Here is a 13,727-nt window from a genome sequence, read left to right as displayed (position 1 = left end):
TGGATAAAGCATTGGTCCTGGAGTCGGTAAGACCTGAGTTCAAATCCAACTTCATATACTTACTAGCTGCATTACAAAAAGTCAGGCATGAATGAAAAATTATTTTTAATTATAAAAAAGCCTTAAAGATCACTAATTAAAAATACACATTAGAATGTGCAAGAAACAGCAAATCGTTAACTAGCACTGAATTTCAATATTATATCATTTATTTATATGAACAAAACACGTTATGGTTTAAACAAAAATTTTAAACCATTCATTAATCTCAAAATACAATTCTGAAGTCTTTAAAAAGTTAAAACAATATGAAAACAATGACATATGGCTGGATTGAATCTGCATTCCTTACCAAACTGGATTTCTTTACTTGGCCAATTTCTACCATGAACAGTGGAGCTAAAAATAATTATAGTGAGGAAAAAGTGGGTGGGGAAAGAGCATCTACGGATATGTCTATTATAGCTAGGATAGGAGGTATGGCTGGACACAAGGCAGCCTTAGTGGATGGCTCTTAAGTGGGATTTTTTTGGGGGAGGGGAAAAGCAGCTCAAAAAAACAAATTTGTCATCACTAGTTTGATTTGTTTTGTCATCAGCTGAAAAACACTGATATAGATAACTTTCTTCACAAATATTCTGTGAAGTAGCAATGCAAGCATTGTTATTCTCCCTTTTATAAATAATGAAACCGAGGCTCACAGAGGTTAAGTGATATGAATCCGTGGTCACAAAATTATTAAATGTTAAGAGTCAGGACTAGAACTAATTCAAATACCAACACAGATGTATGACATATGCAATCTACATGTTGGATTGGTGCTAGGAGAATTTTTTAAATGATTTAGTGCTTCTAGGAAAGTATTTCAGACAGCAAAGGAGGAAGAGGGAGAAGATTACAGCAGGAATTAATATTTTTAAACTCTGGGTACCATTTTCCCAAAGGACTTACAAAAGACATTGTGGACAATCTGTATTAATACTGTAAGTGACCCAGCCAAATACTAAAACCAAATGGTTTTTATTTCTAATGTGGTAGTCTGATAGAATGCCTTAAAATGTGAAACTGAGACATTACTGACAAATGAGGAAAATATAAAAAATCTTGCCAAGGGGTAAATGATTATTTTCCAGCACAAGTATAAGTTTGTGTCAAAAAAGGAATTTTGAATTTCATTCTTACTTAAATAAAAAAACTGAGTACATTTGACACACACTATTTTTAACAAGTATCTGGAAAGTCTGTTTTGCTTTAATGCAAACTTAAAAAAATAATAAAAGATTACATAACTATAGTTAATATGTGTCCTCCCTCCAACCTTCAAATACTTAGTTTGAGTATTCAGTTGAGTATTCAGTAACCATCTCTTCTATAAAAATCTGTAAACATGTAGTTATGTTTCCCCAAACTATCCCCTCTTCTTTGGGATAAACAAATTAATTTCTTAAATTATTTTAATTATACATGCCAAAACAAACAAAAAACCCAACAACCCCACAACAGTAAGTATTACAGACAGCCAGAAAGTACATAGTTCTGTGTAGATACTAGCAGGAACTGAAAGGCACATAATGCAAAATCTGAAGTAATTTAAATTTACTCTCTCTAGTGTAAAAAAACATTCCAAGTTAGATAAATTGTTTTTTAAATACACCATCTTATTTTTAAGCAGAAATTTCAAAGACTACAGTCTGAAATTTGTCATTGCTTGTTAGGCACTTAATTACAGAAAAACAATACACAATCGGCAGTTAGTGACTAGAACTTTTAGTTTTGTTTGGTCTAGTTTTGTACAGTATATGAATGGGCCTGCTGGCTGTTTGATTATCTATCTCTATGGCTAGAAATCTAGGAGAAGAACCAGGAGCAAAGATCTTACACTTATTATTTCAAGACTAGGGGCCTCCAACTATTTCAGAACTTCAAAATCTATTAATAAACATATGGCAGAGTGGAACTGCCATCTGCTGACAGACAAGACAGCCTAGATATCACAAATGTGAAGCTCTGATTGTACAAATCTTTTAATTTTTCAGTAGAAATCTCTCATATATTTCATTATTATACATAAGACCCTGATCCATATATTATTATATGTAGTATTTAACTTACCACAGAGACAAATCTATGTAATCTCTTTAGGCTATGTGGATATTATATAAACACTCCTTCTTTGAGGGGGGGTTATCTTTTCATAACCATTTCATAATTTCTCAAGAGAATCAAATTAATGTTACTATTGAAGTCCAAGACTACCTATAACCCCACATGAAATTAACAGTTACCAATTTAATACCTCTCTGAGCTAAAAACTTAATTTTGTTATTACAGTTGACCATATTCATAATAAACTATAAAACATATACAACAAAATAAAAAAATCAAGTTATTTTAGTCTGTAATTTCTCCTTCTACTCACCCCTCTAAAAGGAAATGTACTATTCATTCTACCTTCTTTTTAATTGAAGCATTAAAATAATACAGATGTAACAATACCAGAATTTGTATACAGTAACTTTGACTTGCTCTCTTTGGGATCCACAGCTAGGTGTAGCCACATTCTACAGCTGCTTTATAAATTGAAACCACTTTAAAGAAGGTCATTGTAGTTCAGAAACTAAAATCCTTTAAGAATATATAAGGTAGGCATGCATTTATTTAAAAATTCACTCAATACTGAACTATCACACCTTGGTTTCAATACAGAAAGCACCAAAACCCATCTCAGAAATTTTAAATTATTAAAGGTTCTCCAACACTTGGCCCTGTCTCAGAAATGACCTTACTTCTCTCTACTCCACTATGATACCTATTTCTGTTCTAGCTAAATTCACCTACCTGCTGTCTTCCAGCAGGCCTGCTCAATTTCTACCTTTATCTGCACCTGCAATGACCTTCATATTCTTCATCACTTTCCCTTTTCTTCAAAGTCCAACTCAAAACTCTGTGCATGTAATCTTTGATGAATTGTGATGAGGAACCCATTCGACACAGAAATATTCGGTTTGTTTTATATTCACTTGTAGTTGATCACTGAGATAAGGAAGTCATAGGAAAGGCATGATAGCTTTCTAAGGACTTGAAAACTTTTAGGACTGACACGTCATTGACTGACTGCCTTAGGTGATAGGCATTCACTTAAAGTTTACATAGAGTCGTCAAGCAGAGATTGGATGGTCATTCATTGGTTAGGAGTGTGATAGAGGGAATTCCTATTCAGTTACGAATTAGAGTAGATGATCCCTGATCTCTTCCAACTCCAAGATTTTGTGAGTTTGAGTTTTTGTTCTGCACAGCTCCAGCAATTGTTTCTCATATATGTATTTTATTTCCTCAACTAGACTATAAACCGCTTTATTAATAAAAGCCAAGTTTTGCAATTAAAGTACAGTTTTCTGCACACAAAGTAGGAATTGAATAGCTCTTATGAATTAGTCTATTAATTTTTCTCCTTTGTATGGAGGTCTAATCACAAATTCTGTGGTGGAGATAAAATACAAGATTTAGTCATAAGATCTGGGTTCAAATCCCAGCTTTGCTACTTACATACCATGACTTTTACACAACCCCTGATCCACAGACACAGCAGTTTGCTGCTGCAAATTTTTAAAGGAAAAAAATTACAACATATATATGTATGTATGTATATACATGTGTGTGTATATATGTATGTGTGTACATATATATGTATGTGTGTACACATACATATATATGTATATAACTTTTGCTATCAAAAGTGTAAGAATGTGGGCTCCAATGAGGTAAAAAAAAGATAGACTGACTTTTGTTTCAAAAAAGAAATTCCTTTGAAATAACAATTGAGTCATGCTATTTCCTCTTAAGGGTTCTCTGGATTTTAATAATCAATACAAATTATAAAATATTTTTATTATGCTTTGTTCACAAAGTAAGATTCTTTTCTTGTCTGTATGACCTCAGATAAATAACAGCCTGATCAGTTTTGTTATAACATGAGAGAACTGGACTAGGGTATCTTCACTAAGTTATTCACACACATAAAATGGAGGAAAAAATTTTTTCCATGTATGATAAAATAAACTTTGGCATACTATTAGTAATTGCCATTATAGAAAAAGTACTGTAAAGTTTAAAAGCTGAATATATACTTTAAAAACTGGAAATATGTCAGCTTAATATGTGGTTCTTTAAAATACTTCTAATACAAGAGAATCAAAAGATAACATATTTAGAACTGGAAGGGGACCTTACAGGCCATTTAGCTCAACATATTTATTCTACAGATGAAGAAAGTGAGGTTCAGGGAGGTTATTCGACTTGGCCTAAGGCTACCCAAGTAGAAAAAGGACTTGAAGCCAGAGCAGGACCTCTAACGTTAGAGGTAGTACTCTTTCCAAGAAGAGTGTTCACTAAGTGTCTACAATTTTTTAAAGCTATTTAGTTGATTGCTAATGTCAATTTCCTTAAAATTTTCCACAAATTTCTCTTTTAACCTTTTCTTTATGCACTATTTGTTGTTTTGGTCTGAACTTATTATTTCAGTACTTCGAGGAACTCCTGGCAAGGAAAAAAAAGCCTTTCAACCACTGCAGTCAGGTAAGCAAAATATGTACCTGTTCTTATTTCTCTTCTAAGCTGCATTTATTTAACATATATTATAATCTCAATCACACCTCTGTGGCCTAGCTAGACAAAAATCAAAGAATTAACTTTATTACACTCTAGAAGGAAAAACTGAAGTAGAATTGTTATTAAGGTATGGATTCAGGTTTCCTAACAATAACTTAGTCAACTTTTTTTAAAGTTCTAAGATCAAATCTACATTATGCATGTTTGCATAACTTTGTGCTGTTTTTGGCACTGTGCAGACTGCATACATGAAAAGGATCATTGATGTGAATAATATGTGAGAACCATCTTAATCTTTAATTTCAGCAATCCTCAATTTTATGTTTCTTTTACATATTCATATTCAACGATCACAGTTTGATTTAAAATAACAAAGCCTCACTCTACACAACAGATTTGTTTGTGAAGTGTCAACATGATTTTTGTAAAAATCAAAGAGCCTAGTTAAAGGGACTTTAGAATTTCTGTAGTTTAACCCTCTTAGTTTACAGAGCAGGAAAGAGGCTCAGAAAGATTAAATTACTTTTCAGTCAAATAATGTGTAAACATTTCAAATGTAGAGAGCTAATTTAAAAGTTTACTTTCTAACAAACGCAGTTAAAATCTCTTTCCCCCCCAACCCGAAGTTTTCTATCAAAGGCACCGCCATTCTGCTGGTAATCTCTGTCATTTTTGATTCTTCCTTCTCGATGGAAACCAACCAATTCAAATCGTGTCGACTCTACCTCTGCATTATCTCCTACCATTTATCTCCTCAGTTCATAGTGCAGCCATCGTTCCTCAGGCTCTCCCTTTTTACTCATTCATAAAATAAGGGACTTAACTGAGATGAGCTTTAAGCTTCCTTCAATCTCGAAAACCTAGCATCCTGAGTAATAGCTGACTTCCAACCTATCCTCTCAAATTTGGAGTCAAAGGAGATTCTGGCATAAACTCCAGCCAGCACTGCTATTTCACCACCAGTATGACTCTGGAAAAGTCACTGAACATTTCTCTGGGCCTCAGTTTCCGCATCTGTAAAGTCAAAAGATCGGGCTAGATAACCTCAAGGTCCCTTTCAGCTCTAAATCATACGACCTAACTGGTTACTACTACTACTTCGTGAATATAGCACTAAGTTTTAACTGGATCTTTATTAGAATTGGGGCTGTGGGAGCAGCGGAATTGAGAACCAACCAGCAGCTGTAGGACCTTCTGACCACATTCCTCGAGGGTATTCTTTACAGAGAGGGAAACTAAGTCTTGTTCAGGAAAGCCGGTTTTACGGACCCTGCTATTCCCTAGTATCATGACATAAAGCAACGAGGTACTGTGGCCAAACTTATGCAGTGAACGGAACAGGGCAGGCTCTCCCCGAAGCAGAGGAGAGCGGGGAAGACCCAACGGCCCCAGACTCCCTCCCACCCCTCACCCCCTTTCCCCGGCCCCTCTGCTGCAGCCTCAGAGCCGCGGAGTCCGGCTAGACGCACAGAGCCTGGTCTAGGGCGGTCAGGGAGGGACAAAGGGCTCGGCACTCACCTCTTCCACCTCGATCTCCTTATAGTCGATTTCTTCGAAGTTGAGGACCTGCGAGGGGGTCTCGATCATCTCACCCGCCGAAGAGGAGGAGGAGGAGGAGGCAGCGGAGGCAGTAGACATGATCCTTCTCGGCAGCCGGGGAACCCCGTCAGGAGGCCGCCCCGACAGTCCGGAGGTCTGCGTCCTCCGTCGTCCGGATCGACCTTCAGCCCGGACACCGACAGTCCGGGGACCCCGAGGCCCAGGGAGCCGTGGTGGGGTAGCGGCCGAGGCCGAGTCCCGGCTCGGGCTCGATTGCGGTTTCCGGTCGGGGAGGGGAGGACCCGCCTCCTGATCTTCCGGTTCCGCTCTGAAACAGGAAGAAGGGGCAGCCGCGGGTCTGGTCTGCGGGACTTTGCCAATAAAAGAAAAGGAACGGGGCAGTTCTAGCCTGGACCTTCAGGATGAGCGTCGCGAGTGTTGGGCCGCAGACCCACGTCTCTGGATGGGAGATCCCGCGAGAGCTGGGGTGCCGACCGGCATAAAAAGCGCGAACATATGTGCTGCTCTTAGCTGGCAGGTCCTCCGGGTAACGGTCGTGGTGTCTTTACTTGGGCAAAGCGGGAAAGTCTTGGGTAGCGGAACCTGACCTTCCAGAGTTGAACTGACCACCTCAGTTCCCTAATTTTTCGCTCCCTAATTTGGGAGGAAAATTCCTAATCCCGCCCCTTGAGCACCCTGCGTGTGTTGGGCGCACCGGCGGAGGGAAGGAAGCCGAGGTCTAGGAGAACGGGATCTTTCCTCCGGGCTGCGGCTTGCTGGACTCATCCCCATAAACACGCATGTCCCGCCCTGACCTCCCACCGAAATTCGAGCTGCGGCTCCTGGGAGTACAGAATGTGTTTCCTCCACTTAATGACCTGTGAAAGAAGTAGTAAAACCGACTGGCAATTTTATTGACCATCTGCCCTGTGGCTAACAACGTCAGATACAAAGTAAGCCTGTGCCAGTGCTTCTGTGCCCAGGGAGTCAATAATGGGAATTGTGGAGTGGGGGCTTCAGGCTCCTTCACTGCCAGCAAGTATACTTCCTCAATTCTTATCAGTTTTGAGTGATCCTCTCCTAAGAAAAACCAGTTAGTCCCTCAGCTAGCGGCTGCATGGTGAAGTGCCCGGAGCCAAGAAGTTGTTCAGTCGTTTCCCACTCTTCGGGACTCCTTTTGGGGTTTTCTTGGCAAAGGTATGGCTTGCCATTTCCTTCTGCTCCTTTTGCAGATGAGGAAATCGAGGCAACAGGATTAAGTGATTTACCTGCAGTCACACAGCTAGTAAGTGTCTGAGGACACAGATTTGAACTAAGGTCTTGACGCCACGCCCGGTGTTCTATCTACTGCACTACTATTTAACTGTCCTGGAATAAAGAAAACCAGAGTTCCAACCTCGGACACAGACTGTGTGACCGTGAACAAATTATTAACCCGTTTGCATTAGTTTCCTCATCTGTAAAATGGGGATAATAGCACCTACCTCACAGGGATGTATTGAGGCTCAAATGAGAATAGTTGTATTGCACTTGGCACATAGTAAGCTCTATATAAATATTATTATTATTATTATTAGGCATACTAGGTGTCAGGCACTATGCTAAGAGCTGAGGATACAAAGTATGGCAAAAACTCCCTGCCCTCCAGCTTTCATTCTAATAAGGAGCCATGTAAATAAATAGGTTCACACAATACACATAAGCTTTAGATTGGAGGGTAAAAGAAGAGAAAGATCCAGCCACTGAGACAATCAGGAAAACCGAAGGAGGGGGCTATTAAATTGATGCTTGAAAGAAGCTGGGCATTCTAGGAGGCAAAAGTGAGGAGAAAGGGCGTTCAGCTGTTGGACACAAATGTGAAGGACCACAGTTGGCTAGTATAGTAGTATTTAAAGTGGAGGAAATTAGGAAGATTGGAAAGGTAGGAATTTAACTCCCCCCCCAAAAAAAAGGACTTTATATTTTATCTTGGAGCTAATAGGAAGCCACTGGAATTTATTGAGTGGGAAAGGTGGTGACATGATAGACTTGCACTTTAGGAAAATCATTTTGGCAAATGAGTGGAGTATGGATTTGAGTGGGAAGAGATTAAGACAGTGTGAGGGAGACCAATTAGGAGGTTATCATAATAACAGATGATAAGGGTTTAAACTAGGGTAGTGGCTATGTATGAATGGAGAGCAGGAGACACACAGGAGAGATATATAGTAAAAACCAAGATTTGATAACATTGAATATATGAGGTGAGTGAAAGTGGAATAGAGGATGACCTAAGGTTGTGAATCTGGCAAACTGGGTGGAGTGTGGGGGTAAAGATAATGAATTCTGGTTTGGGTATGTGGAGGTCAAAATGCCTTTGGGACGTCAGTAAAGAAGTCTCAAATGTTCTCTGTGCCCTGCAAATTAGAAGACCTCAATTTCTCTGCTTATTTGCTAGGGAGGCAGTTTCAGATCTGACCTATTTCTCCGGGCATAATCAAACCCTTGCCTTATTGTCCTATATATGAGGCAGATACTACAAGTAGTATTTCTTTCACGATTAAGAAAACTGGGGCACAGAGAGGCTTAAATAACTTGCCCAAGGTCACACAGCCAGCAAATGTCTGAGTTAGTAGTGGAAATAGCTTTGGGTACTGGAAAGAGTTTGGGATTTTGTGTCAGATGATTTAGGTTTAAATGTAGACTGCTATGTATTTCTCATGTGACCTTGGATAAGTCACTTACCTTCTCTGTTTCAAGTTCATCATGTATAAAAGGAAATTGAAGGAGTTGAACTAGATATTCTCTTAGGTTCCTGCCAAGATCTAAAATCACAAAACTATGGATACTTAGCATATAACAACATTTAAATTTTTAAATTGTGATGCTTAATATGATACATTTGATCTTACCCTGTAACATTGGTATGCCAGGTGCTTTCACAATCTACTTAGCTAAGGTGGTCCTTGGACAAACACAGACCTTACTCAAGTCATTCAAAGCCTTCCATTTTTGATAGGATCAGCTAGGAGCTTGTATTTCACTTGCATAGCCCTTAGAAAACACAGGGTTGCCACACTTCACTGAGGACCTAGGGTGGGCCTTTAGTTTGATAATTTTACACAGTTTTTTCTTCTCTTAAAACTCAAGTAACTATAATAATTATAAAGCTACATGCAATATAGGCCTCATAAAACAAAAGCTCTATAGTTGCCTATCTTATAATCCTCTCTTCTTTTATTCTGTGGCTCAGAATTGAGACCACGTTTTCCATTCCATGTTCTCCATATCAAGCTTCCCCAAGACCCCTGCTCTTCATAATTCAAGGACCTTTATGATCTGGTTTGACCTTGCCATTCCAGCTTTTCTTTATGTACTTAATACTGCTGCCAAACTGCTATGTGTTATCTCCCATGAAAGTCCTGTCTTTTCCATCTCTGTGCTCTCAACTGGAATGCATGAAAATCTTCCCAAGTCCTTTAAGTCTTAGTTCATTAGCCATTTCTTCCAAGAACCCTTTCCTAATCTCCAACCCATACCTCCAAAACTTTAAATAATGTTTTCCTTATCTCTCATGTACTTATATGAATATTCAATCACTTCCTGTCTATTGAATGCTTCCTTACTGACTCCAAACATGCCCAGGTTGTTCCCATCCTCTAAATACCCTCAGTTGCTCTGTTTGTCCTCACTAACTATCATCCTATATATCTTTCCTTTTTGTGGCCATCTCTACTTCCTTTCTTCTTATCCTCTTAACTGCAGCCTGGCTTCCATCCTCATCATGCAACCAAAAATGTTCACTGCGAAGTAATTAATGATCTCTCAATGGCCAAATGTAATAGCCTTTCTCAATTTTTGTCCTTCTTCACTTCTCTGCAGCATGATGATGTTGATCTCCCTCCCTTGATCTCCCTCCATTCTTGGGTACTTTCTGTCTAAAATGTCATGATAATGTTGGTTTTCCTCGATCCCATTTGCTAGATCTTTAGCCAAGTTATGTCCACTAACAGTGGGTGTCCCCAGGCTCTCTAGCAAACTCATTGTACTAGGCCTTGGAAGAGATACAAAGATTAAAGTAAGATATAGTCCCTGCCCTAATTGGGCTTACAAGGGATGTGATACACACAAAACTAGTTATAATAGTGACTCAACTAGCATTTATTAATTGCCTACTATGTGGCAGGCACTGGGTTAACCACTGAGATTACAAAGAAAGGCAAAAAACTAAACCCAAAACAAACCCCAAAAAACCAGTCCATTCTCTCAAGGAGCTCACAGTCTAAGGGAGGCAATTAAGAGATCATTGGGTCTGCCAACTCTATCCATGCCCTTTAAGAGAATTTGCAGTGCAAGGGCTTTGTATTTAACAGGACTTTGTCTTCCCTGGAGAACCACCTTCAGTGTAAAGCTGGAAATAGCTTGCCTTTAAATTCCATCTCCTAGATTGTGCTAGTGAGACTGAAACACAATTAGCACAGAGTGTTGGGGTGCCTCCAGAGAGGATGATCTATGCAAATCAATGCAAACAAGTATCACAAATTAAGTATGCTGCCAACAATGGAGTACAAGTGAAGTAGAACTAATCAAAGTTACCAGAGCTCATCCAAAGGCAAAGCTGGTTTTGAGGATTGCCACTGATGACTCCAAAGCTGTCTGTCATCTAAGTGCTAAATTTCGTGCCACTCTCAAAACTATCAGGCTATTCCTTGGGTGGGTAAAGGAACCAAATATTGATGTTATTGGAGTCAGTTTCCATGTGGGAAGTAGTTGTACTGATCCAGAAACCTTTGTCCAAGCAGTTTGTGATCCCTGATGTATCTTTGATATGGGGGTAGAATTTGGTTTCAACATGTATCTTGTTATTGGTGGTGACTTTCCTAGTCCTGAAGATGTAAAGCCAAAGTTTGAAGAGATCTCAAGTGTAATCAATCCAGCATTGGACAAGTATTTTCTTTCTGACTCTGGGGTGAGAATTGTAGCTGAACCAGGCAGATACTATGTTGCATTAGTTTTCATTCTTGCAGTTAACATCATTGCCAAAAAACTTGTATTAAAAGAAGAGACAGGTTTTATTGATGATGAGGCAGATGACCAAATGCTGGAGTATATGGATCATTTAATTTCATCCTATTAGATCATGCACGTATTAAACCTATTCTATAAAAGAGACCCAAACTAGATGAGAAGTATTACTTTTCTAGCATGTGGGGACCAACATGGGATGATCTTGATCAAATTGTTAAACTCGGTGGTTTACCAGAAATGCTGTTTGAAAACATGAGCACTTATACTGTTGCTGCTACTTCTACTTTCAGTGGATTCTAGAGACACTATTATGTGATATCTGGGACAGAATGGAAATATATTCCACAAAGCAAGAACCAAGGTTTTCCAACAGAAGTAGAGGCTCAGGATATCAGCACTTTGACATTGTCTTGTGCTTGGGAAAGCAGAATGCAATATCACTCAACAACTTGTACTTCAGATAGTATTAATGTACAAATGCTGTTTATAGCTATTAATTGCAAGTTTGGGTTGAATTAGAGCATTTTGGAGGCCATTAATTCCTGCTTGAGTTTTTAAATATGTTTTAAGAATAGGATTGGCACAAATACAATAATGTGGAAGACTAACAGATGGGGTCACACTTATCTGTGTTTCTATGGAAACTATTTGAATATTTATTTTATAGGCATTTGTATTCGCTTTTCAAATATGCTTTTAAAGATTACCTCTCAGCTGCTAAGCAAGCATTTGTAGCTTGTACAATGGCAGAATGGGATTGAGCTTAGTGTTGCCACCTATTTTAAAATAAAAGAATGTTGAAATAATTTTATTATTTCATTTATTAGTTATTATGAGATCATTGGTATCTTGGAGAGAGCAATTTCAGCTGAATGATGAAGGCAGAAATCAGGCTATGGAGAATTTAGGAGAGAGCAAGAGGAGAGAAGGTAGAGTTATAATGGTAGAAAGCTTTCTAAAAGGATTGTAGTGATGGTAAAGGACAATAGCTAGCAGAGATGAATGGATCAAGAGAATGGTTTTTTAAGAAGGGGGAAAGACATGGGCATGTTTGTTAGGCAGCAGGAAAGCATCCATTAGGGAGAAGTTGAAGATAGGTGAAATATAGGGTTGATAGAGGGGCAAGCTGCTGGAGGAGAGGGGATAGAGTAGGATCAAAGGTACATGCAGAGGAGTTAGCCTTGTCAAAGTAAAGCTCTACCTCTTTGTATGAGACCTGGGTAAAGGAGGAGATAGTAAGGGAAGATATTTGAATGTGAAATGAAAAGAGAAAAGGGAGCTCTTAGAGCATGATTATTTTTTTTTTCAGTGAAGTTATGACCTAAGGTTCTCAGCCAAAAGAGTGGGAAGAGAGAATACCATGGGAAGTTTAAGAAAGTATGTTAAAAGACCTGGAAAAGTCTTGGACAGAAGATGGCAGAATGATAGCAGTGACTTGCTTGAGCTGCCCCAAAACCCTCCAAATACTCATAAAAAATGGCTCTTAACAATTTCTGAAGCAGCAGAACCCACAAAAAGACAGAGTGAAACAAATTTCCAGCCCAAGACAATGTGGATGGTTGATCAGAAAGATATATTGTGCTGGGCAGGGAGCACTGAGCAGTGCGGCGTTGGCATGCAGGCTGCAGTGAACCTGGAGCAGGCCTCAGAGGACAGAATCTCAGGCAGCTGTGGAGGTTTCCAGACTCCTGAATCCACAAATGCCAGAGACAACTTAGAAGGTCAGTGGGAAAAGTCTGTTTCTGTGGTGCTGAGACAGGAAGGTGGGGTCTCAGCTCCATTCCCCAAGAGCTTGGCCCTGGGGGGGCGGGCAGCTGCTTCCCAAGCTTCTGGCCCATAGACTGAGAGGGAATCCAGTGGCTGATCAGAGAGGGATTGCAGGGATCTCTCTGCTGGTGCTGAGGCAGGAATCTCTTGCTTTGCCCGTACTTGGATCTGGGTCCCAGTTCTGGGTGGCAGTCCTGGGGTGAGGATGAGCACTGAAATGGTGGAGCTTGTAGTGGCTGTGGAGAGAACCCTCCTCACAGTTAAGGACAGAAAGGAGTACTTGTGGTCACAGGCCAGGAAAGGAGTAAAACCTGCCCCTTATCATACCACCTTGGAAGAACTGAAAATTTACAGGTCCCTACAAGTATCTCTGAAAACAACTGTACAAACCCCTGAAGCTTGGGACAGTACATTCTCCACATTGGAAGCAGACTCTTACCTTAACAAAGAGTTTAAAACTCAAGTAATCGGCCGGGATCATGAGCAAGCAGCGCAAAAAGAGTCAGACTATATTATCTTACTTTGGTGACAAAGAAGATCAAAATATACAACCAGAAGAAGACAACAAAGTCAAAGCTCCTACATCCAAAGCCTCCAAGAAAAATATGAATCAGTCCCAGGCCTTGGAAGAGCTCAAAAGGGATTTTGAGAAGCAAGTAAGGGAAGTAGAGGAAAAACTGGGAAGAGAAATGAGAGTGATGCAAGAAAATCATGAAAAACAAGTCAACAGCTTGCTAAAGGAGACCCAAAAAAATACTGAAGAAAATAACACCTTAAAAAATAGCCTAACCCAAATGGCAAAAGAG

General features: G+C 39.5%; 1 protein-coding gene and 1 pseudogene across 3 annotated transcripts in view; one reads left to right on the top strand and one right to left on the bottom strand.

Annotated features, from left to right (window-relative positions):
• MAP3K7 (mitogen-activated protein kinase kinase kinase 7) overlaps nt 1-6,448 on the bottom strand; it is a 79,220-nt gene extending 72,772 nt beyond the window's left edge. For 2 of the 3 annotated variants that reach the window (XM_020963063.2, XM_020963065.2), the window contains exon 1: nt 6,127-6,448. In XM_020963063.2, the coding sequence (XP_020818722.1) occupies nt 6,127-6,246 (120 nt within the window). In that variant the 5' untranslated portion in view covers nt 6,247-6,448. The remainder of the gene's footprint in view (nt 1-6,126) is intronic. The other variant, XM_020963064.2, reaches the window with a different exon arrangement.
• LOC110192061 (ornithine decarboxylase pseudogene) lies at nt 6,245-13,166 on the top strand (annotated as a pseudogene).
• The last annotated feature ends 561 nt before the right edge of the window (nt 13,167-13,727 follow it).

This window comes from Phascolarctos cinereus, unplaced genomic scaffold (assembly GCF_003287225.1).
Source record: "Phascolarctos cinereus isolate Bilbo 61053 unplaced genomic scaffold, phaCin_HiC Scaffold_5;HRSCAF=322, whole genome shotgun sequence".
Taxonomy (NCBI): domain Eukaryota; kingdom Metazoa; phylum Chordata; class Mammalia; order Diprotodontia; family Phascolarctidae; genus Phascolarctos; species Phascolarctos cinereus.
The sequence above is the reverse complement of the archived record's forward strand: the minus strand, read 5'-3'. Positions and strand labels throughout refer to the sequence as shown.